Genomic DNA, 24,506 nt, shown 5'->3' on the forward strand with positions numbered 1-24,506 from the left:
TGTGTTTTGTGCACAAAAATTATTATCTTCAGTTTAAAATGCCTGCATAACTGCAGTCGAAATAATTGCGGGGAAAGCCCAGATTAAGAATCCTCATTCATTTTCCTCTGCAAAAACATTTACTCTCTTTCTGTATTTCTAGTAGTTTTTGAACTAGAATTTTTATTTGTGATAAACCCCTGCATCCTCAAAAATCCTTGGCAAGGTAAGAACAGGTTGTTGTTGGGTTTTTTTTACAAAATTCTCTGGCACTTGACTGTTATTGTAGTTGCAAATTATTTGGGAAGGTGTGTCAGTTGACTTGCTGAATGATGTATATTGTGCTTTTTGCACAGAGATGGGATGATCAGCAAGGTGGAAATGAAGACCTACTTCATCCGTGCCAACTGCCATGCCCTCCGTAACAGCTTCAAGCATGCCTTCCATGAGACTACTTACTTCCGGCCTACCTTCTGTATCCACTGCACCGGTCTGGTGAGTATTGTGAGACAGCACAAGGTGATTTTTCTTTGCTTTCATGGTCTTTTTGTCTTCTTTGAAGCACATGCACTTAACTTCAGCATAAGTGTGACACAGTCCAGCACATAAGTTCCTACACAATGATATCTCCCAATATTATATATAAAATATACTAGCAGATCTGCATGTGTGTGCATGTGCACATGCATGCGCACGTGCGCGCGCACACACACACACACACACATCTGGTTATACTCAGGCATCCACGCACATATTTTGCATTTACACCCACACAACATATTAAACAAATGATTATGATGATTAGATTTAAAACGACACAACACATTTTCAAAGAATAAAGCATAAAAACATGAAGGTGCAAGTGAAGTAAACATTTTCACAGTAAACTAAAGCATCTCACTTTGAATTCAAACTCACAGCAAAGTCAGCATATTCTTTGGCATGAGCAACACAACTTCTAACAAGTGAGTCAAAAATAAGAATTAAGAAATTGTAACTCCCCTCCACCATCCCTCTTCCCCCTCCTTTCCATCTCCAGCCCCCACTGCGCTTACAGCCACCCAACCACACCCACATGCACACACCAGTACACATGCACACAGGCACACTCATGCAAGCGTGCACACACCCAAACTTAAGCCCTCTGCCCAACAACTGAACCAATGTAGGAATAAAACTGTCCCTGGTTCCAACAGTTCAAGTCATGTAGTATCTCAAACACACACACACACACACACACACACACACACACACACACACACACACATTTCTTTACAATTTCTTTATTCTTTTATGCTCACGTTTATGTTTTATTGTATCTAATAAACCTTAAAGTTTTATGACAATAAAATATTCTGTTCTGTTCTATTGACACACACACACACACACACACACACACACACACACACATATGTATATGTATATATATCTAACTAGTTGAGTGGAAAGGCTTTGTTTATTTATGAATTTGATACATGGATTAAAGAATTAAAAAGTTATAAACGAATATAAAAGAATATTTCAGATCACTATCCTGTCGGCGACACCACTTTTGTAACCATGAACCAAGTGGTATATAAAGGGAGTACAACAGAATTACTGATTTATTGAATTAGACAGGATGAAAAGAGTGAAAGGATAGAGAGCCCCTCACACAGGCCAGGTGCACATAGAGGCCAGATAAAAAGGGTTTTCTATTGTTTTATTTCTACAGTAGCTACAAGGAAGAAGAAAAGAAAAGAAAGAAGATAAGAAGACAGTGCAGTAGAATGTGAGGCAGCTAACTGTGTGTGCCACAACTGAGCGTGTTGACGTAAGCACAACACCAGTGAATCTGACCAGCCGGATGCCTAACAGCTTTCATTTCAAATTTGAACTTGTGTTGCACCACATGCATCACATCAACAGGTCAATGGTTGGACACTGTCACTGTAGTAAAATTGTCATCCACTTCACAGCATGTGCTTTGAGTTGAACTATGGTTATCTCAGCCAGCTGAGTGCTTGGCTACATCTCTCTGTCTCTTGTCTCTGTCTCTGTCTCTCTCTCTCTCTATATATATATATATATGGGGAGTGTGCACATGTACGCACATATACATACATATACATACACAGATACATATTCATACACATGTGTACCGACATGGGTACAAAGATAAAACAAGCAGGTAAATGATCAATTATCAGTGAGTAAATGCACATAAGGATACACAAACAGCCATATTATGCAGTGCATATATAAATAAATAGATACACAAATAAATAGGTAAAATAGATAAAATAAGTTGACAGTGGATATATATATATATTTTTTTTTAAATTATATATATATATATATATATATATATATATATATAAAGTGTTCATGCATGCATGATGTGAAATTTAAAATCACCACATTGGGAACTATGTATTTTTGTAGTGTATAAATACTCTCTCTCTCTCTAGCTCTCTCTCTCTCTCTAGCTCTCTCTCTCTCTCTGTCTTTCATTTTGTTCTCTTTTTTTCCCCCCAACACCATGCTTGTGCTTGTATACGCATGTGTGTGTTTATGAGTGAGTGTGTGTGTGTGTTTTTAATTTCTATTTAGTATAGTGTTTAGTAGACCGTATACAGGGTGAGGACTGGATGTAAAAAAGCACACCAGTGCTTATAATAAAAATATTGTCTTTTCTTTTTGTCTCTCTCTCTGTATGATATGTATATATCTATGTATATATATCTATATGTAATGGAGAAGAAACTGAGTGGAAGAGGTTGTTTAATTATGAATTTGATTTTTGGATAAAAGGATTAGTGGATTAAAACATTTAAAAGGATGATTTAATTTTGGGATCTATCTTGTTATGTGAATCAATAACCTGTTGGCGACGCCACTTTCTTAGCACCACGTTAAACCAGAGTGGTATTATAAAGGGGAAGGTACAAAAGAATTATTTAGTTTACCAAATTCAAGAGTATGAAGGTAAAAAGATAGCAATGTCACAAAGGGTTTTTCTATTGTTTTATTTACAATAGTTATGAGAAGATAAGAAGTAGAGGAAACAATGCCTGAATAGACACAAACAACAAATGTCATAAATTCATCATGTCAGAACAAGTGGATAGCAAGCACATCATATATTACAATGGAAAGACTATCACTTGGTTTGGAGTAGGTAACAACATAACATAAATAATGTATATATGTGAAGACGAAACACTGACATCAAATGACATTTCTAATACATTTAAATAGTGCAGTTACAATGGTTAAAGCAAAGATGATTTAGTGAAAGTACACTGACAGTATAGATTATGTAAAGCTCTGAAATGAATCAGTTATCATGTAGCACTATACTGGAGTAAGCCGTATAGGAGAGAGCATGATAACTAAAAAAATAAAAATTACAATTAACAGACTGTGATACATATCATATGGTTCTGACCAATATCTGATATCATTATCCAACACTATCTTGTAATCACCACAGCAGAATACTGCACACATCTTAGAGTACTGAGCACACTGTAACTGTGAAGCTATAGTACAGAGAGTCATTGAAACACTGTAGCAGTACAACTGATATCAGCATGTGAAATAATACATGAATGACAGAAAAGATAATAGAATCAGTGGCTTTGATATTAAACACTGGCAAACTCAGAAACCAATTAGTAGTCAGTGCTCAATACAATGATTGGAAAAACTATCTAGTCCAGGGCAGATAAAAAAAATGGTCAAAATGTGTGCAGTAAAACTGTTCTTTTCACGATAAAATAGATTAACTCATACTGATCACACCGATACAAAGTTTACCACTGTAGGTGGGCAGGAACATAATTAGATTTTGATTTTTAATAATTATTGTTCACACTTCTGGCCATGAGAGAGCGCCTTACAAAGAGTCGCAAGGCAAGAGCAAGCCAAACGCGGTATAAGGGGTCGCCAGAGAAAAGCGTTTAGGGTGGTACAGTACTTGTGATTGACTGTTGCCGTGCTGATGCTGTCCTAGACCTCCGTTATTTGGACACTGCGGCAGATGGCAGATACCATACAGAAAATAAGAGAACTCTTCGGAGTCAAAAGGAAACAAACATTTTCAAGTTCATGAATTTTATCCTAGATTGTTAAAGACACAAATTTACTTAAATGAATGTTTTACAGTTTCTTACCAGTTATGACATTTCATAAAGAATGAAAAACATTATTATACTGACTGCAAAGGTGAAATTACAAAGGCAGCACGGGATCATTTAGTTCATAAGTACAATTTTGTTGACATTTTACGCAATGCACAACTCGGATATACTTCATGCTCTGCTTATTAGTGTGTAGTATATAAATATCTAAATATGCGTTAACCAGGTTTGTTTCAATGAACATTGTTGGAGCACAGTCCAGACAATTAATTTAGAAAGCATGGAAGGCAGATGATGGCAAAATTGAACAATATCATGCCTTGATATAAAAAGAACGGTATGAAATACATATTTTTCTTTGGAAATGAACCTGTATTTGAAAATGTGACTCCCAAACCCTGGCACAGTAGACACGTCAGTTTACCATGGGAAAGAAAATGCATCTGGCTGGAGTATGAAGGTGGCAAAATGAAGTGCATCAGATAGTCATGAAGAGGAAAGACTGCCTGGAAGATGAAAATGGGTCAGTCTCCAGAATTTTGTCGGAAATAGGTGTCTCTCAGTCTGATTCAATATAAACATGTGTTTACAATGATTATTCAGATGTTTCACATGTTATCAGGATTGCAATTGAATAGAGAAATGTGTGCAACAATTTTGTGAGAATCTGTTTTGTTCTTGTATTTTAAATGTGTTGAAGATTATTAAAAACATCCAAAATTTTGGTGTCATTTTGTGACATGGCAATGTGTCTGAACATAAGTGATCAGAAACAAATAAGTACAAACTGTATTAAAATCCAGTACATACAGACCTGATGTATATTCATTTGTTGTGATAATAAAACATTGATCATCAATAAAATGGTACATTAAGTTAAGAAATTTTACGCAAAAAAACATGCATGACAGACGTAAACAACCTGTTCCTCTTGACGTGTTTTTTTAATTTTTTTTATTCATTTAAAGGCAAGCACATTCATGAATACACTACACGTTCTTTACTTGCAAGAGGTGGTCAACACATCTATCTTCGACAGCACATACACTCATGTCTGTTCAACTATTTAATCCTCTCTTTCTGATAACGGTAGCAGTCAGTACTGCTCGCCGGCGCGCTGCGCCTCGAAGCGTCTGGCGCCGGCAGCATGTGTGTGGTACTTTTCCATCATGTGCTGACTATGCCCAACAGGCACTAAAAGTTGGTGGAAAGTTCTCTATGATAGTCTAATAATCGGGCATCGCTATTTTTGGATGCTAGCACCACTTCCATTCACAAAGAAAGGAGGGAAACTGCGTGTGGAGAGTTGTGAATGAAACTGTCCGATTTTCACAATGGCGTTGTCTGCATGCACCAGTGAGTTCTAGGACTATTCAGCGGAGGAATTGGGTCTTATTTTAGAAGAAGTGTCAGAATATGATCAGATTGAAGAGTGTGAAGAATTAGAAGAAGATTCTAATGTACATTTAGGTTCCGATCAAGGAGAAGAAAGTGGTGAAAGCGATCCCGAGGACAATGTGCCACTCACCGCTCTGCAAACCACGTGGCGACCGGCTACTCAGCCTACCAACGTGGCCGCGTTCCAATAGCCAACAGGCCCTGCACATTCACTGCCAAGCACTGCCACCCCTCTGGATTATTTCTTTTTGTTTATACCCATCACATTTTTTCAAGTTGCAGCAGAAGAGACCAACAGATATGCCCGGCAAAAACAAGCAGCCCGGGGCACACCTGACCCCCTATGGTTTGAAACAACACCTGACGAAATGTGGGCCTATCTCTCTGTGCTGATCTTTTAGCAAACATACATCACCCAGAAAATTAACAAACTCCAAAATAAAAACTTTAAACTAAACGTTTTTATTAACATAGCCTTATCCTTTGCATCATACCAAGCACACACCATACACACATAATGGCCCATATTTCCGGTAAAGTACGGCCTATCTTCTACATCGCACATTTTCCAAATACCTTATGCACACAAAGGAAGTGAAGGGTAGCAGTCACAATCACGTGACTGCTACCAAGGGAAATAAATCCAGTGTAAGTTAAGTTTCTGGTGATTACTCATGATGGGGATCAATCGTCTGCCACGTTTGTGGTGCTACTGGTCAACCAACCCTCGCTTCAGGAATAACTGGATCAGCAGTGTCATTCCCAAAACATGGTTTTTCAAAATCAGCCAGTACTTTCATCTGCGCGACACATCTAACACACCTGCACGTGATCATCCCGACTATGACCCCATGTACAAGGTGAGAAATTTCATCAACATGATTCTTCCTTTGTTCCGGACCAACTACCATCCAGGTCGTGAACTAAGTATTGATGAGGCAATGATCGGGTACAAGGGTCAGATATTTTTCAAGCAGTACATGCCAGCCAAGCCAACCAAATGGGGCATCAAGGTGTGGGAGATGTGTGACGCCAGGACAGGGTACTGCGTTGCATTTGATATTTACACCGGCCATGCAAGTCGCAGGGACACCACCATCAGTCTTGGGCATGAAGTCGTTCACATGTTGGCATCACCTTTCTACCATCAAAACAGGCACCTGTATTTTGATCATTTTTTCACCAGTGTCCCCTTGATGACACACCTGGCCCGAAATGGGACATATGGCTGTGCCACTGTCAACGTCAACCGCAGGGGGTTACCAGAGGAGGACTGCCAAATTGAAAGAGAAGGGAAAATTGCTGCAGATGCAGAAGGGCTCACTGATGGCCACAGTCTACAAAGACAACCGTCAGATCTACCTTCTCAGCACCAACCAGCCACCAGGCATGACGACAGTGGAGGACAAAGTGACGCAGACAGTCATTGCCAGCTACAACAAGTACATGGGTGGCGTTGACAAGTCTGACCAGTATCGCGCCTACTACCCTGTTGGTCATCAGAACAAGAAATGGTGGCGCTATATTTTCCATTCTCTGGTCAACTTGTGCATTGTCCAGGCCTACCTCACCTGGGAAGTGTCACCTCATGACCCAGTGAACAAGACCTATGACCACTTGATGTTTCGCGCTGACATTGCAGAACAACTTCGCACAGGATTCACCTCCAGGAAGCGCAAAGCAGGGTGCAGCAAAGCAGTGCCAGATGCCCCCATTGCCTTGGCCAGCATCGAGCATCACAAGTTAGAAAAGATCAAAGGGAGACGTAGGGTCTGTCGGCAGTGCATCAAAGACGGTCGCAGGACAGCAAAGGGACAAGGGGTAGAAACATCATATATGTGTTCTTTCTGCCAGGCACCTCTCTGCTTCCACAGGAATGACTGTTTCTGTGATTACCATGGACAGAATGTGGCTCAACATTATGACAAGCTAGCTTGTTTTTGTTTATGTGTGTGTGTGTGCTTACCTGTAGTTTTGGTGACTGTGACACTCTACTCACTATCCTTACTGTACAGTTATACATTGTGTGCATATATAAACCGATCTGTACAAAGTGCTTAGAACATTGACATAAGAGCAACATGGAACTGTGCTTGAAATTATCTCCAGTAACTCTTCAGTTGTGACAACCGACACTAGTTGTGTGACATTCTTTGGATTACCTGTTGGGACTGTACTGGCAGACAGGAGACAGATCATCTTAGGTAGGCCGCAGCTTCATTTCACAACACTAACGGGCATGTGCATGGAATAACTGCATGTTGGTGTGCTGTATTAGAATTGTCATCATCGCATGTGACATATTTGGTGACATTTTGGTGACAGACACACGACCTTTCACATCTAGACACACAGGATCTCGCTCACATGACAGAACAAAGCCTCATGACCATTCCTGCCGAATTTCATGACTCTAGAGGTTTATTCTTGGTTGTGGTGAAGCGTGAACCATACATACCCATTTTGAGGCTAAACTCACTAAAAGAATCCGAAATCTAGGGGAGTTTGGCCTCAGAGAATCTGAATACAAGAGGGTTAAATGCAATCGGCATCGCATATTAATTTTCAGTTCCACTTTTCTGTGTTACTTCTTCTTTGCATGTAAACGACCCAATAAGAATATACATGTAAACAAAATTAAAACTGTTTTCACATAAATCATGCAGATTCATCGTGGGAAGGCATAAATCGGTTTGACAAACACCCTTCACTCATGTGTGTTTGAACACAGATTCAGAGAATGTGTTGTTTCTGACAGCATGTGAAATTTACATATGTTACACGGAAATCTCCAGTATGTTCATTCGCACCCCATGGTTGCTTTATTGTTTGAAAATAAACTGTGTATGTTAATTTCATCATTGTTATGGTTTGTTTATGCATATTTCTCTCATCAAATTTAATTTAGACACAATCACTGTTTTTGACACATGGCGAGATGCGGTAATATTTGGATACTGGCGTAAAATTTCGAACCAAGTCAACGCTTATAGTTCGATAAGACTGCTTTCAGTTGCAGACTTGTTGAAGACAAAGTTCAAAGTGGAAAATCACCCTCTTAAATTACCTTCATTCCCGCTTTTGCTGTCTGCTGAAGTTTTATCAGTTCACGTAACAGACGAAGTGTGGAATAAATAAAAAATCGTATCCGAAACACGTCAGTCCCTATGTGCTTATTGTTTTGCAGAATTTGATTAGAACAGCCACATTTTACATCACACAAGTTCTGAAAAACCAAACTATACATTGATTGTGATGGAATTTCTTAAAATTAGTTAAGTTTGAAGCATTTCATGTTTAGTAGTGCTTGAGATGAATTCAAGTCTTACATTCGGACATGGAACACATGTTGTTCGGCTCTGCTTTATGCAGATAAAATTCCTTATTTTTAGTTGTTGTTGTGGTTATTGTTGTTGTTTTCTTTTTGTTTTTTCTCATAGTTTTACTTTTATTACATTTTTTTTTTTTTTTTAACCCTACAGATTTGTTCACTGTGAGAATAACACTAATCAGTTTCCTGTTGATTGATCGAATAAAAAGATAAAAAGAATCCGGTGTTTTTATCAGAATTCTTCAGATAATAATGATAATAATGGATACTTATATAGCACACTATACAGAAATCTGCTCTGGGTGCTTTACAAAAACGCTGTTGTTAACATAAAACATTACATCAATGTTACATACACACACACCGAAATGTGACTACACACACACACACACACACTCACACACACACACACACACACACACACACACACACACACACACTGCATACATACATTTTAATATAATGTGTATCTAACAGCTACCCTAACACATACGCACACATAGGCAGGCACAAACTTACATAAACACATGCATACACAATACACATTCATATACATGCATGTAGTTATGTACACATACATATGTATACACACATAGTGAAGCACAGCTAATGCAAAGGAAATGAACCTGCCACAATTGAACTTATTGCTGAGGGAAAAGGTGAGTTTTGAGACGAGATTTAAAAGATGCGAGGGAATCAGAATGATGGATGTTATCAGGGAGTTTGTTCCATGTCTTTGGCGATTGAAAAGAAAACGATCTGTGTCCATAGGTCTTACTTCTGACATGAGGTATCCTGAGAAGTCGAGTATCAGAGAGATATAGAGGATAACTTTTGTCAAATGATATAGATTATACAATTCCCATTTTATAAGAAGATGAACAGTAGTACTTTAAACAGTTAAATACTGGGGAGAATTGATGTGAAAATGGAGTGCCTGCAGTGTTTCAGAAAAAAATAAAATCATCCAGGGTGGGGAAGTTAGTTTAGGTATTTTGGGTTCCATGTTACATATGTCATAAGGTTACAGGTAATCATTAATAAAATACATAATTTTGCACAGACTTTGTTTGATTTCATTGCATGGGCTAAGGATTGCATGATAGATTCATTAATATCATTATTATAAATCCAGTAATTCAAACATCAATGTCGGAAAAGTTAGTTTAGGTAACCTGGATAAAATGTTAAACATTTTACAACATATAACAAAGTTTTGCATAATCAATAATAAAATCTATGATTAATTGTTATTATTATGATTATTATTTATATCCCATGCTAAATTGACGTCTACTGCACCAGGGTTCATGAGTCACATTTGCAAATACCGGTTCATTTCCAAAGAAAAATACATATTTCAAACTGTTCTTTTCACATCAAGACATGATGTTCAATTTTGCCATCATCAGCCTTCCACACTTTCTGACTTAACAGTCTGAACAGAGCGTCAATAATGTTCATTGAAACAAACCTGGTTGACACATATGTAGATATTTATATTCTACACATTCATAAGCATAGCATGAAGTATATCCAAGTTGTGCATTGCATAAAATGTCAACAAAATTGTACTTGCGAACTAAATGATCCCATGTTGCCTTCATAAATTCACCTTTGCAGTTGGTATAAGACTGATTTCATTCTTTATGATATGTCATGAATGGTAAGAAACTGGAAAACATTCACAAAAACGAATTTGTGTCTTCTACCAATTTTGTATGAAATACATGAAATTGAAAATGATGTGTTTCCTTTTGAGCCCAAAGAGCTCTCTTACTAGCTTTCTGTTCAGAATCTGTTGTCTGCCGCTGTGACCTGCCCACAGATCAGCATCAGCATGGCAGCAAGTCAGTCACATGTACTGTACCGCGCTGAACGCTTTCCTCTGGTGACCCCTTATAACACGCTTGCATAACCATTGCATGTTCTTGCCTTGCGACTCTTTGAAATGCACTCTCACATAGGCAGAAGCAATAAAAACATACGATTCTGGACATTAAAATTCAAAATTTAATTATGTTCCCACCCCCTATAGTGGTAAACTTTATATCAGTGTGATCAGTATGATCTACCGTAAAGTTCGGTCTATAAGCCGCGACTTTTTACCCCAGCTTCAACCTCTGCGGCTTATACAATGATGCGGCTCATTTGCGGATTTTAACGATCCCAGGAGTGTCATGTTCTCGACTATTCTTAGCTGCCCCTCAACTTTCCAAAATCATGATTTCAGTCCATGAATTTTTGGATGAGCTTCAGGATAGTGTGCTAACTGTTCACGTTTTATAAATTAAATCGGCACACATTAAAGCCTTCAGATCAGCATTCAGTTCTACTCTGCTCAAGCGTACACCATCATCATGCCGAAAACGCGACGTTATGCCTATGATGCAGCCTTCAAATTGAAGGCGATCGACCTAGCAGACGACAGTGCAAGTGACAAACCAGCAGTAACCTCCACCTTCATGTTCATGAAGTGAAAGCGAGGCTGAAGTCAGTGACAAGATGGCGGAGGAAGCTCTGCTGGTTCTCTTCAACTGGGACACTGAAGACAAAGATTTTAGTGGATTCAGTGAGCAGGATGACGTTGAATAAATGTGACTATCCCTAAATTATGAATCTTATTTTCGTTGTGTTTATTTATTATTTTTTTGTGGCACTAGCAGTATTTTCGCTTGCTTTTCTTTGTGTTGTTCCCGCTTGTGTTTATTTCATAACCTACAGTATCGACAGCTTTTCTGTAGTATCAGTATGTGTTCCGGTACTGGAAATAAGTGCGGCTTATAAACTGGTGCGGCTTATGTATATATAAATTCAATTTTTTCCAAATTTTAGTGGGTGCGGCTTATATACCAGTGCACTCAATAGACCAAACTTTACGGTATTCTATTTTATCGTAAAAAGAATGGTTTTGTTGCTCACATTTTGACCTAACGCAAATTTTAATCTAAATTCCATTGCCTAATCATGGCTTAACCATTAAGTGGTGAATGAACTTACACAAGTTATCCAGTTGCGTCAAACAACGACACAGCCAAGCACAGCCTGTGTTCAGACTTAAATCTCCGCTCAATGCAGGATAAGTAAAGCCTAACCTTCATCAGTGACAGCAAATGAGAAAGAATGCGTCATCCAAAAATTTCCAAAACAGTTAAATAAACTTAAATAAACTATCAGTGGGCAGAGACATCATTCGAAAGAATCAAATCTGCCTACAGCATATCTAGGAACAGCAGGTAGTACCTGAAGTCAAACAGAAATCCTTTATTGTCTAACATTATCCTGTGACTGAAGGAGCAACTGCCTAAATCAGAAACAGTCTAAAATATCATAATAATACATACATGCGAAGGCAATTATCTGTCAAACAGTGCAATAAACTTATCCTCGCACAACGGGTCAATGTGGCAAGACGCTGGCCTTTGGGGCGACACACATTGTGTCTGACGCACACAGTCAGTGGTCAGCTAGCTAGCTATCGCCACAAGCAAGCTCGGGTGAAAAAGTAATCAGTGATTACACACTTTGCCTATTTATGCAAGTCACACAAACTGCAAAGACACCGCATATGCTGTGAAGCAAATCGGGTCTGTTGGAACCATCTGTGTTTGTCAGGTGTTTAGTGTTAGATTTCTAACTGATCCCTGAACCGATTTACATCGGACTGGTCGCAAATAAAAGAGCTCAACACCACCTTTCTATTGAGTATAAAATGAAGTGTTATTTATTTAAGATGAATTTATAATCTTAGTTTAAGTCACCTGAAAAGGGTCAGTTTTAGTGAGATCATTGCTGAAAATTACAAACAGCGTTAAATCAGTTTAACGTAGGCAAACACAAATGGAATAGATTTAAAGATGGAATTGCGCCAGTTCTGCCGCTGAGCGACACTGGTTGTGGAGTGATTGTCTTTAAGTGTCGACAGTGAAAATCGGCCTTGTAATTTCAAGGCCTGACTAAGCACGTTGGGTTGGCAGATGTGGTGTAGTGTATATGGATTTGACCAAACGCAGTTGAACTACTGATACTGATACTGATCTATTCTCATCCAAACTCCTTATTAGTGTAGTTTTAGTTTCCAACAGCAGTCATATATAGAATTATAAACTGTAACATTATGTGTGATGAAAAGACAAAATGATGTAATCTTTGTGTCAGTTGAAATCCCCGCACTGACGAATGATTAAACTGAAATCAAATACGCTTCTAACAGATTTAAGTGTGTGTGTGTCTAAGCACAACAGACATATTCTGGCAATGAATGATACATAGATTTATTTTAATAAATGATTGGAGCATTTGTGTAAAAGGGGCATTGCATTCAAATTTGGAATGGCATCACGCATTATGAGTGAGTCACTGAATACTGGCGGGTTAGTTGTGAAAAAGGCGTCTGCTATCAGCTCATGCGTGAAGCGGACATTGCAGCCAGCTGTGCACTTGGCTACATATGTATCTATAAATTCATAAATTATTTGTTTATATTTTACTTACTCAGAAATTATGTCTTGCTTGTTTCAACTTTGTGTGTGTGTGTGTGTGTGTGTGCACAACACACATATAGGTCAAAGTGATCTAATTCCAACTGGTTCAGTCACATGCTTTGGTTTTCAAGGTAGACTGACAGCATGCCAGTTAGATTCGCATTGTTAATAACTTTTGTAAGACTGCCTGTGGTGTGTCTGTGTGCTGTTTTTAGTTCTACTGAAGCTGTTAAAAAATGTTGGTGTGCTTGATCTAAATCCAACTAAGGTGATTTAATTCTGAACGGGTGGTAATCTAAACCCAACCATGTTGATCAAATGCTGACCGGAGTTCTGAATATGTGAATCATGATCTGGATATGTGCACTGATGGAGTTGTAAGTGACTAAATGCAACAGGTGAGGGGGTTTCCGCACAGGAGTTGGACGAGTGGTGTTGGCTCTGGGCTGTCTGCCTGAAGCCAGCTGACTAGATGTTGTCGTCAGGCATGTTGTTCCACTTCACTTCACTGTTGTAAATGTGTGTGTGTGTGTGTGTGTGTGTGTGTGTGTGTGTGTGTGCAGTGTGTAAAAATTGGGATAGGTTTGTTATAAAGAAAGTCACAGAGTCTTTGCCAGTATCAGAAAAAAACAACATACACACCATCATCATACACAGTCACACACCATATCACACATACACAGAAGCATAATCTTAATGTGGTGATATGTTTTCATAGTGTTCAGGAAAAATAACATGAGTTTCTGTTATAAAAGTTGAAATAGATATGATACACACAGACACACACATGCGACACACACACACACACATGCACACACGCACACACACACACAAAAACAACAACAAACAAAACACACACATACACACACACACACACACACACACACATATGCACACACACTCTCACTCATACATACACACCACTTAAATGTAAACTGCTGAAAATGAAAACAGTCAAATTCTTGAAAACTACTGAAAGACATAAATGTCAAATTCAGTGTAAACTACAGGAAATGAGAAATATCCAGTTTGTTTCATGCTTTTCTTCTGTCTTCTTCCTTCATCTTCTCCTTTCTGTCCATTTCTAATGTCATTTTCTTCTCCTCAATCACCTCATCACTGGTCAGGAGCCTAACTGTTTGAATTGGTGTCTTCCTGGGTTTAGCAGCTGCTTACTTGGGTGGGCATTGGAAATGAACTTGGCAGGAAGGTATGTATGATATTTTACTCTGGCTCCCAGTACAAGAAAGAATTATTTACAAAGTCGTCTCTCTTTGTTTCAAGTCCATCGAGGTTTCTGGTCCACAGTATCTTTCTGATCTCATTCATCCTTGTCACGCGATTCGCCTAGCAGGCTTGATGTGCACGCTCCGTTCCCTTTTTTACTTATTAGTCTTTTAATTAACCAAGTTTTTATTGTGAATGGTGTCAACTTCTCTGCCATGACCTGGACAACACCGTGGTATCTTTTTCTTTGACTTTTGGCCGTGGATAACAGAAATATGTTAGAATTTATTTGGTCTCTCTCTCTTCTCTGTGTCATGGCAAGATCGCCAACCACTGTGAGTGATCTCTTCGCACGGCCTGCCAGTGTCAATGTGTCGTTTTGTCAGTTTCCCTGCACTCTTCCAGCACAAGTGCACCCACATGACACCAACAAACACAGTGTTTATTCCGTGGCTTACTCTCGGGCACAGCTCATGGATTATCAAAACCAGTGTTCATTTTCTCTCACAACAACCAGCGCCTCCCCAGTTTCTTCCTCCCTGCCATCATGGACTTGCGCTCTCTGCACCACACTGTGCCGGAACCTTCAGGGACTAGGGATTCATTCCCACTGCCTGCCCTGTCTCAGGAAGCCTGCCAGAAAGAAGCATCCTTACAGAGGAGGTTGTAGGAAGCAGGGCATGAAAATTACTGTTTGGATTACCCCGCCCACCGATAGTAACTGTAAGTCTGTTCGGTCTCTCTCACTCAATCATTCTCAGAAGTGTAATCTTGCTAATCTGATCAAGATCGACACCACTATTTCCGCCCAAGAACATTCTGATTCTTATAATATTTTGTGTCTTAACACCCAGTCGTGCAGAAACAAAACAGATGCAGTGTGTGACTTGATCATCAAGGGAAACTATGATCTTGTGTTTTTAACTGAGACATGGCTTAGACCTACTGGTGATGAATGTGATACTGTTAATGTGACCCCTCCTGGTTTTACTTTGAAATTTGTTCCTAGAGAGACTGGTGTAGGTGGTGACTTGTTGTTTTGTTTAGGGACAGTTTTCCTTGCTACATACAAGTTTCTACTCAAGACCTTGATTTTAAATTAAGTCCTTTGAAGTGTGTGAAACTGGGCTGTGCTTCGAGAACCAGCATGTTACATTCCTCACAGTCTATAGACCACCACCAAACAAAAAGAACAAACTTTTGAACAAAATGTTTATCGATGAATTGTGTGATTTGCTGGAGTGTTTTATCTCATGTGATAACATTTTTATTGTTGGTGATTTTAATTTTCATTTTGATTCAACTTCTGATGCAAATGTTGCTTCTCTTAAAAACAACAACTTGAAAACCATTGTTTACAACAGCTTGTTAAGGCTGCCACCCACCGTCACGGTCATACATTAGACTGGGTCATAACACAGTGAGAACAGTGTGACAGATCTTCTTGTTATTGACAAACTCATCTCTGACCACTCTGTGATATCATTTAATCTTAAGCTCATAAAGCCTGTAAAGATAAAGAAAACTGTTTACTCACGTAATTACAGATCTTTAAATGTTAATCTTTGAAAAGCTGATGTTTCAAAAGTATTTGCCACCAGTCTGTATACCAGTGACCTGATCACATTTTACAACGCTTCCCTCCAGGAACTGCTTGATAAGTATGCCCCTCTTACAATGCGTGTTGTGTTCGATCATTTATGTGCACCCTGGATGTCTCTTGAAATCAAGATGGCAAAACAGCAGCGTCGCTCCTCTGAGCGAAAATGGCGAAAGTTTGGTCTGGAAATTTTCAAGCAGATATGTGCTCACTTAAGCAATGTTGTAAATCAAATGATCTGCTATGCGAAAAAGAAGTACATGTGCAATAGAATTACTGATGCTGATTCCTCCTGAGTTCTGTTTTGCTTGGCCAGTCAGATGATGGGGAAGGATGTCCGAACTGTTCTGCCTGGCAGTATACCTTCTGAAAATCTAGCTGATCTAGATTCTATTCATAGCTAGAAACACCTCTACGTCATGAGGCAGTCCTTTATTTGAATGTTTTGGTTGGGTTACTGCAGCAGGTGTTTGCCTGGCTCCTCTCCTCGCTCGCTCAACAAAATGTCGGACTGACACCATGCTTTCTTTAGCTGATGCTCAGAAAGAATTGAATCGTAAATTCGAAGGAGAAGACAGTGATGAACATTTATAGGACAATTTGATAGAAAATAAAGGGACGAACGAATGAACGAACGAACTGTTTTATTCAAATAAAGGCCAAAGCCCCTCACTGAAGGGGTGTGACATAAGTAAAAATACTGTAATTATAACTGTGACCACAGTTATATCATAAACATAATACATCAGCAAAAGTAATAAGATCAGCACTCTATGCTACAAATGTATTCACAAATCAGCCCCTTCCTATCTCTGTGGCTGCCTTCACCTCTACACTCCATCTCGCTCACTACGATCAGCTTCGGATCCACTCCACTTAAGCATACCCAGATTCAAACTCTCGACTGTTGGCCGCCGTTCTTTCTCTGTTTCTGGACCTTGCAATTGGAATGAACTTCTTCTTTCGCTTCGTCAAGTCTCCACACTCAGCTCTTTCAAGTCTGGCCTTAAAACCCACCTCTTCCCAAAATAGCCTCCCTTCCCTGCCTCTTCCTTGTCTTTAGTTTCTCCAGTTTTAGAGTTATGCGTGCGTGAGAATGACTGTTGCGAAAGCGCTTAGATTTGTCTATGCACAAGATTCAGCGCTATATAAGTACCATTATTATTATTATGTCATAATGTTCAGTCTTTTCAAGGATTTGTAAATATAAATAGCGAGTCCATAGAGAGTAGACTCATTTCTGGACGACAACAACACATTTAATCTAAAACTGCAAGGATTATTATAATACTTAAATTCAATTAATTTCGATCTAAGGTCAAAAAGGGCAGGACACGTTAACAAAAAATGGATCTCATCTTCTCTGTGTTACATAAATGACATCTTCGTTCACTCACACTTTTGGACCTATATCTCATTCGATGACACGCGATGTCAGAAATGCCAAATCTAAATTTAGTTAATGCACTTCTAATATACCGGTTCACTTTAAGTGCAAGGTATGGCTCAATCATATATGCGGTCTTAAAAAGTCTACAATAAGCAAACCTATCACTAGTATACATATGGTCATACCAGTCCTGCCACCTACAATCAATAACTCTTTGTTTAAATGACTTCAAGAACCCTGGTATACATTGGACACCTTGATTGTCTCATACATTAGAAAATCCATGAGAATTCAGGAAATGACGAACACTTTTAACCCACGTATTTTTACCATTCCTATCCAAATCATACAATGTCTTATAAGCTTTACATGGCAACCTATTTTCGTCCATCTGCATTTATTTTAACCAATATTTGATACATCTCATATAAGAATTTATATAAATGGGAAACCTCCCCAACTCATCATACACAAAATCATTCGGAGTTCGACTGTCTACATTCAAAAAACGTTTAAGTGTGAACAAATGTATTTTTTCAATTTCTGAACCCTTCTCAAACGCCCAGATTTCAGCAGCATATTGCACTATTGACTGGACATGGGAATCAAACAGTTTAGCAAACAGACTAAAAGATCTACAATCCAGCTTATATATCACATGAAAAATAACCATAACTGCTTTCTTCGCTCTGTTAACTAAATCTTGACATGCTAAACTGAAACTAAGTCTAGTTGAAAAATAAATCCCAAGATATTTGTAAGCATTTACCACTGTGATATTTTCGTCTCCATAAACCCACCTCTCATTACGTGCCAGATAACCTTCTTTACGAAAAACAATAACATTAGTTTTTGCCATATTTACCTTCAGTTCAAGTCTTGTTGCTGCCATATACAAACTGTTCAGTTGTCATTGAAGATCAACTATAGTTGCAGATAATAAAACAATATCATCAGCAAAAAGTAATATAAATAATTCAACCATATCTAAAGTAATACCATGTCGTCCATTTTCAATTATATCCAAAGCAAGTTCATTAACAAAGAAAACAAAACTGGACTGTATATATCCCTTTGTTTGACACCTCAACTACAATTAACGAAGTCTGATAATTTAGCCCCAGATCTTATTCTCGCTTTAACTTCATTATACATACTTCTGATGCAAGAATACAACTTACCATTTATTCCATTTTTTAATAAAACAGGCCGCAACAATTTTCTAGAAATAGAGTCAAACACTTTTTCAAAATCAACGAAGGCAACATATAACTTTCTATTGTTAGCAAATTGCTTCTGGACTGCAGCTAATAATACAAATATATGGTCAATAGTAGAATAGTCTTTCTTGAATCCAGCTTGGTATTCCCCAGTTATATTATTCTTAGTAATCCATTCTTGCAGTCTATTGTTAATAATAGAACCATATAACTTGCTACATATATTATATAAAGAAATACCTCTGTAATTATTCATGTCATTTACATCCCCCTTTTTAAATAAAGGCAAGATCATACATTCCTTCCAATTTTCCGGATAACAACTAGTATCAAACAAATGATTAAATAGCTTAACTAAAAAATTAACAATGCTCTCTCCAGAATACTGAAAAAAACTCACCAATAAGACCATCTGGACCTGCTGCCTTGCCATTTTTCAGTCTTCTGATTGCATGTAACACTTCATCTCTTGATATTGCTCTGTCATACACATACTGTTCATCAACATCCACAACTTCCTCCTCACTAATTTCTTCATCATTATTTTCGAATACATTTTTGAAGTGTCGAAACCAGTCATCAACAGTAATATCATTCACAGGTTGTGATTTCTTTTTCATTATTTTGTGAATTTTCCCCCAAAACATCTGCTGGTCATCAACAGAGTTTAACAGATCATTTAATAATGCCTCGTCATATTCCTTCTTTTTCTTTTTAAGTTTTTATACTCGCGTCTTGCAATACACAGCACAGCCTTGTCATTCACATCCAGTGTTTTTCTATATGTTCTTAAAAGTTTATGTACATTACATCTTTCTTTTCTACATTCATGATCAAACCAGTCCTCCTTCTTCTTCGTTCGTGGGCTGCAACTCCCACGTTCACTCGTATGCACACGAGTGGGCTTTTACGTGTATGACCGTTTTTACCCCGCCATGTAGGCAGCCATACTCCGTTTTCGGGGGTGTGCATGCTGGATATGTTATTGTTTCCATAACCCACCGAACGCTGACATGGATTACAGGATCTTTAACGTGCGTATTTGATCTTCTGCATGTGTTTACACACGAAGGGGGTTCAGGCACTTGCAGGTCTGCACATATGTTGACCTGGGAGATCGTAAAAATCTCCACCCTTTACCCACCAGGCGCTGTCACCGTGATTCGAACCCAGGTCCCTCAGATTGAAAGTCCAACGCTTTAACCACTCAGCTATTGCGCCCGTCAAACCAGTCCTTTTGTTTAAATTTTATGAAAATAAAGGGAGCGATCAAGAGAGTGGCTAAGAAATGACTATCAGTGAGTGATGCCAGCTGCACAGCTGTAGCAGTTGACAGACAGTGACCGAATTATTTGCAGGACACAGTGTGAGTGATTTTCTTGGCACTCAGCCAACGCAGTCTGATGAGAACTGGATAAAGTGACTGTGTGAGAGGGGTGAAGAGGAGGGGGGTGGAGACTGAGGGGGCATGGCCTCATATCCATATTATCACTTTGAGAAGTCACAATGCGTTGTGTATCTATCTCTTTTTCAATTAAATTTTTTTTTTTATTGTGGTTGTTCTAGTATGATTTTGTGTGTGCAGATATCCATTTGTCCAGAAAATATGATATTTTAGTGCAAATTACCTGACTAATGTTTGTAATGAGTAAGTTGAAAATGTGACAAAAAACAAAACACTGATTTCAAAACAACAGCATGTCACTGAAAATATATAAAATGGGAAAACATTATGTGTTTTGTATTCTTTATTTATTTACCTTTCAGAAAATATATACTTGTATGGGTCTTTCTCCAGTAACAAAGAGCACAGAATTTTTTGAAAATGTATACCCGTTTTTTGTTAAAAAAAACCCCGACAAATAGATTTCACTTAAATCTTATTTTCCTGGCAGCAAAAGGGTTAATTCTCAACAGCTCATCCTTTTCCAGTATGAATTAAAATGACTATTTGTGAGTGAGTGAGTTTTGATCGTTTCTGAATTTGTTGGAAGTATTTTTGATTGTGTACTATTTACGATTGTGTGCTATGACGTGTGTGTGCACGTGCGCGTGCACTTGTGTGGGTGTGGGGTAGTGAATAGTTTAAAGTGATGTTTGGCATCTTGTGTTCACTTTTTCCTTTTTGATATTTACACATGTGTTCTGTTTGTAAATGCCTAGGGCTTATTTTCAAGATTAGGCATAAATGCTCATAATGATAATAATAATAAAACTTTAAAAGTCATCCTCGCTATGATGACATGGTAAACAGGATGAGAGGGCAGTGGTCAAAGCCATGGTTTGGTGAAATAGAGTGCACAGTGTGTGCGCTTTGAATGAAATGAAATAGAATAGAATAAAATCAAACACCTACAACACAAGTTTCACTCCAATGTTCAGGAGTGTACCGATGAGCCCATGGCCCGATGTACTGATGTGTTTTTCACACCTAATCTTGACAAGGAAAGCACACACACTCACACACACACAAATGACACACACTCTTTTCTCTCATTCTCTCTCTCTCTCTCTCTCTCTCTCTCTCTCACACACACACACATACACACACACACACACACACACACACACACACACACACACACACACACACAGAGTCAGTTAATCAATGTTTATTATCACTTACATACACATAGCCACCACACTCCTACCCTCACAGACACATACAGATCTCTAGACATGCAGATGCTCATACACAGAAATATGCATTCATGCATGCGTGCACACACACGCACACACTTATGGCACACACTTTATGCATGTGTACACGTGTGCGATCTCCACCCCTGTCTCAAGGGCTATTTGTCACTTTGCACAACAAAAAATTGGCATTTGACATCAATGCTTTTTTGTGTGCTGAAATTACATCAGCTGATACTATGTCAATACACTTCATGACTGCAGTTTGGTATACATTAGTTGGATCTGGGATATATTGCCGAAGTTCCAAAGATTCATTTGCATTACAAGCATGGAATATTTGCTCAAACACTTGCAGCCTGTGTCTCATAGTGGACGTTGGTACATTTCACTATTGCCAGTGTCTTCATTCTCACATGACTGTATTTTTGTTTTGCATGACATCACTTGATCCTTGGGCTTTCTGCCCTTACTGAAAGTATGCGTGTGTGTGTATGTGTTTTCTGTGTGTGTGTGTGTGTGTGTGTTTGCGTGTCTGTGTTTGTCAATGTGTTTGTATAGATGTGTATGTATCTCTGTTTTTGGGGGGGTGTTTGTGAGAATGTAGGTGGTAAAATGTGTGCATGTCTATGCATGTGAGTGCGGACTAGTCGCCTGACAGGCAGGCTCTTTTGCTCTCTCAAGTTTTTAGTGATTGTTTTATTCCCTGCGTTTTAAATCATGTTTATATCTGTCAGACTACTTGATGATGGACATACCTTTAATGTGGTGGTTTTATCCTGTTCCATGTGCTTTTAAACTGTTCGTTTGGACATTTTTGCTCTGGGCTTCAGTTTCCTATTGCCGTCCGCCATTGCTGGAGTATGGCCAACACGCACAGTGTTCAGTGCAAAACATCAATACTGCACGCGCCTCACCATGCAAGTACACTCGGCACCATTTGCTTACACTGGGACAGTGCACACACACTCTTTTATCTCATGATGTGATACGACATCTCAAAGATTGAACATTGGCTACAACCTCCCCCGTAAAAAATGATCTTGTCTGGGTGGAGTATGGAAGAGGAAAATAATACGTGTCGTTCAAGGTAGAACCAACATTTCAAATCCCGAACCACACATGATTCGTAAGGTGAGAGTAAACTCTTTTAATCTTATTCCTATAATCCCTGTGTAGAATCTACAGTCAAATGATGTACCCTCTCACCTGTCATATCTAAAACTGATGTGTGTGAACGTTCAGTCATGCAGACAGAAGGCCGCTTTTATTCATGATGTGATTGTTGACCATGCTTTTGACATCACCATACTGACTGAGACCTGGTTGTATGAACAGGGAGATGAATCATATATAGTGCAGCTTACGCCGCAAGGGTACAAACTGAAATCATTCCCTAGACAAGTTAGGAAGGGAGGCGGTATTGCAACCATTATGAGAAGCCATATTCAGGATATCTGTACATTCAAACCCCTCGATTATACATCATTTGAGGGTGTAGCATTAAGGGTTGAGTGCAATAGTTCTGTGTGCCATATTATATGTATATATAGACCCCCACCTAGTCGACACAATAAATGTAACACCCAGACTTTTATTACTGAGTTTTCTAATCTCCTGGATAAATACAACCTGGAAGCAGGAGACTTAGTTTTAACTGGCGATTTTAACCTTCATTATGAACAGACCAGCAGTTCAGATATACTACGGTGGCATACTCTTCTTCACGACCAAGGGTTAAAACAGATAATATGTGAACCAACCCATAAACATGGTCACACTCTCGACTGGCTTGTGGTTTGAGAGAACATTTACACCCCCCAGTTTAAGGTCATAGACTTGGCTCTTGCTGATCACATGGCAATTCTTTATGACATCCCTTTTAGGGGACTGAAGCGACCAAAACGTTTTGTTGATCATGGAACACAAAGATGATTAACCTTGAGGTATTCCAGGCTGACATCAAATCCTTCATGGGTGGAATTGACTCGAGCCCATCTCCTCTGACAATATACAACACCGGCCTCCGTCAGATACTGGACAAGCATGCCCCTCTCTCCACTCGCCTTGTTACTGACCGTCCCTCTGCTCTCTGGATGACTGATGAACTGAGGGCCGCCAAGTGCGGAGAACGACAGGCCGAGCATGTCTGGCGCTCCACTAAACTAACTCTCTCCAGACAGGTTTATGTTAAGGAGCGGAAAAAACTGAATGACATGCAGACAGCTGCAAAGTGTCAACATTTCAGCGCCTCCATCAGTCAGTGTTCCATTTCCAAACAGCTCTATACTGTATCAAACCAGTTCACTGGCAAAAATAAGAGAACTGTTGCTGCCAAAAAACACTCCTCCTCAGGATCTCCCTGATGCTTTTAGTAATTATTTTAATGACAAAATTGTAAACATCCGACAAGAACTGGATGCTAGCCCACCAGAGGACCGATTTAATGATTTTAAAGGAAATTCAATGACATGTTTTAGACCTGTCTCTGAAAAAGCTGTAAGAGGTTTTATTCTTAAATCTCCAAGTAAGAACTGTGACCTTGATCCATTGCCCACCAACCTTTTGAAATTATGTCTTGATGACTCCCCCTTGATCACCAGCATTATTAATCATTCTCTAGAGTCAGGCACTGTTGATGATTGTCTTAAATTGGCCATTGTCACCCCTCTTTTGAAAAAGCACAGTTTGGACACAAATCAGCTAAAGAACTATAGACCTGTCTCTAATCTTTCTTTCATTTCTAAAATCATTGAAAAAGTTGTGTTGCATCAGCTCCAGGAACATCTTGATGAAAACGGCCTGCTTGAAACTTGTCAGTCAGCTTATCGGAAAAGCCATAGCACAGAAACAGCCCTTCTTTTGGTCACAGATAGTCTCCTCCCAAACACAGACAAAAGACTTGCATCTGTAGTGGCAATTTTAGATGTGTTGGCGGCATTTGATACAATTGACCACCAAATTCTTCTCAGTCATCTTAGCACTACCTTTGGCATTAAATCTACTGCTTTAAAATGGTTTTCTTCATATCTTTCAAATTGTCAACTCAATGTTAAAGTAAAACATAGCACCTCTAAAATCATTCCTCTTGTGTTTGGTGTCCCTCAGGGATC

At 38.9% G+C, this 24,506-nt stretch overlaps 1 protein-coding gene across 5 annotated transcripts in view; it reads left to right on the forward strand.

Annotated features, from left to right (window-relative positions):
• Window positions 1-24,506, forward strand: part of LOC143295899 (ras guanyl-releasing protein 3-like) — a 253,140-nt gene that overhangs the window by 155,735 nt on the left and 72,899 nt on the right. For all 5 annotated transcript variants that reach the window (XM_076607577.1, XM_076607579.1, XM_076607580.1 and 2 more), the window contains exon 14: window positions 336-474. In XM_076607577.1, coding sequence (XP_076463692.1) covers window positions 336-474 — 139 coding nt within the window. The remainder of the gene's footprint in view (window positions 1-335; window positions 475-24,506) is intronic.

The sequence above is a fragment of the Babylonia areolata genome, chromosome 21, assembly GCF_041734735.1.
Source record: "Babylonia areolata isolate BAREFJ2019XMU chromosome 21, ASM4173473v1, whole genome shotgun sequence".
NCBI classification, from domain to species: Eukaryota; Metazoa; Mollusca; class Gastropoda; order Neogastropoda; family Buccinidae; genus Babylonia; species Babylonia areolata.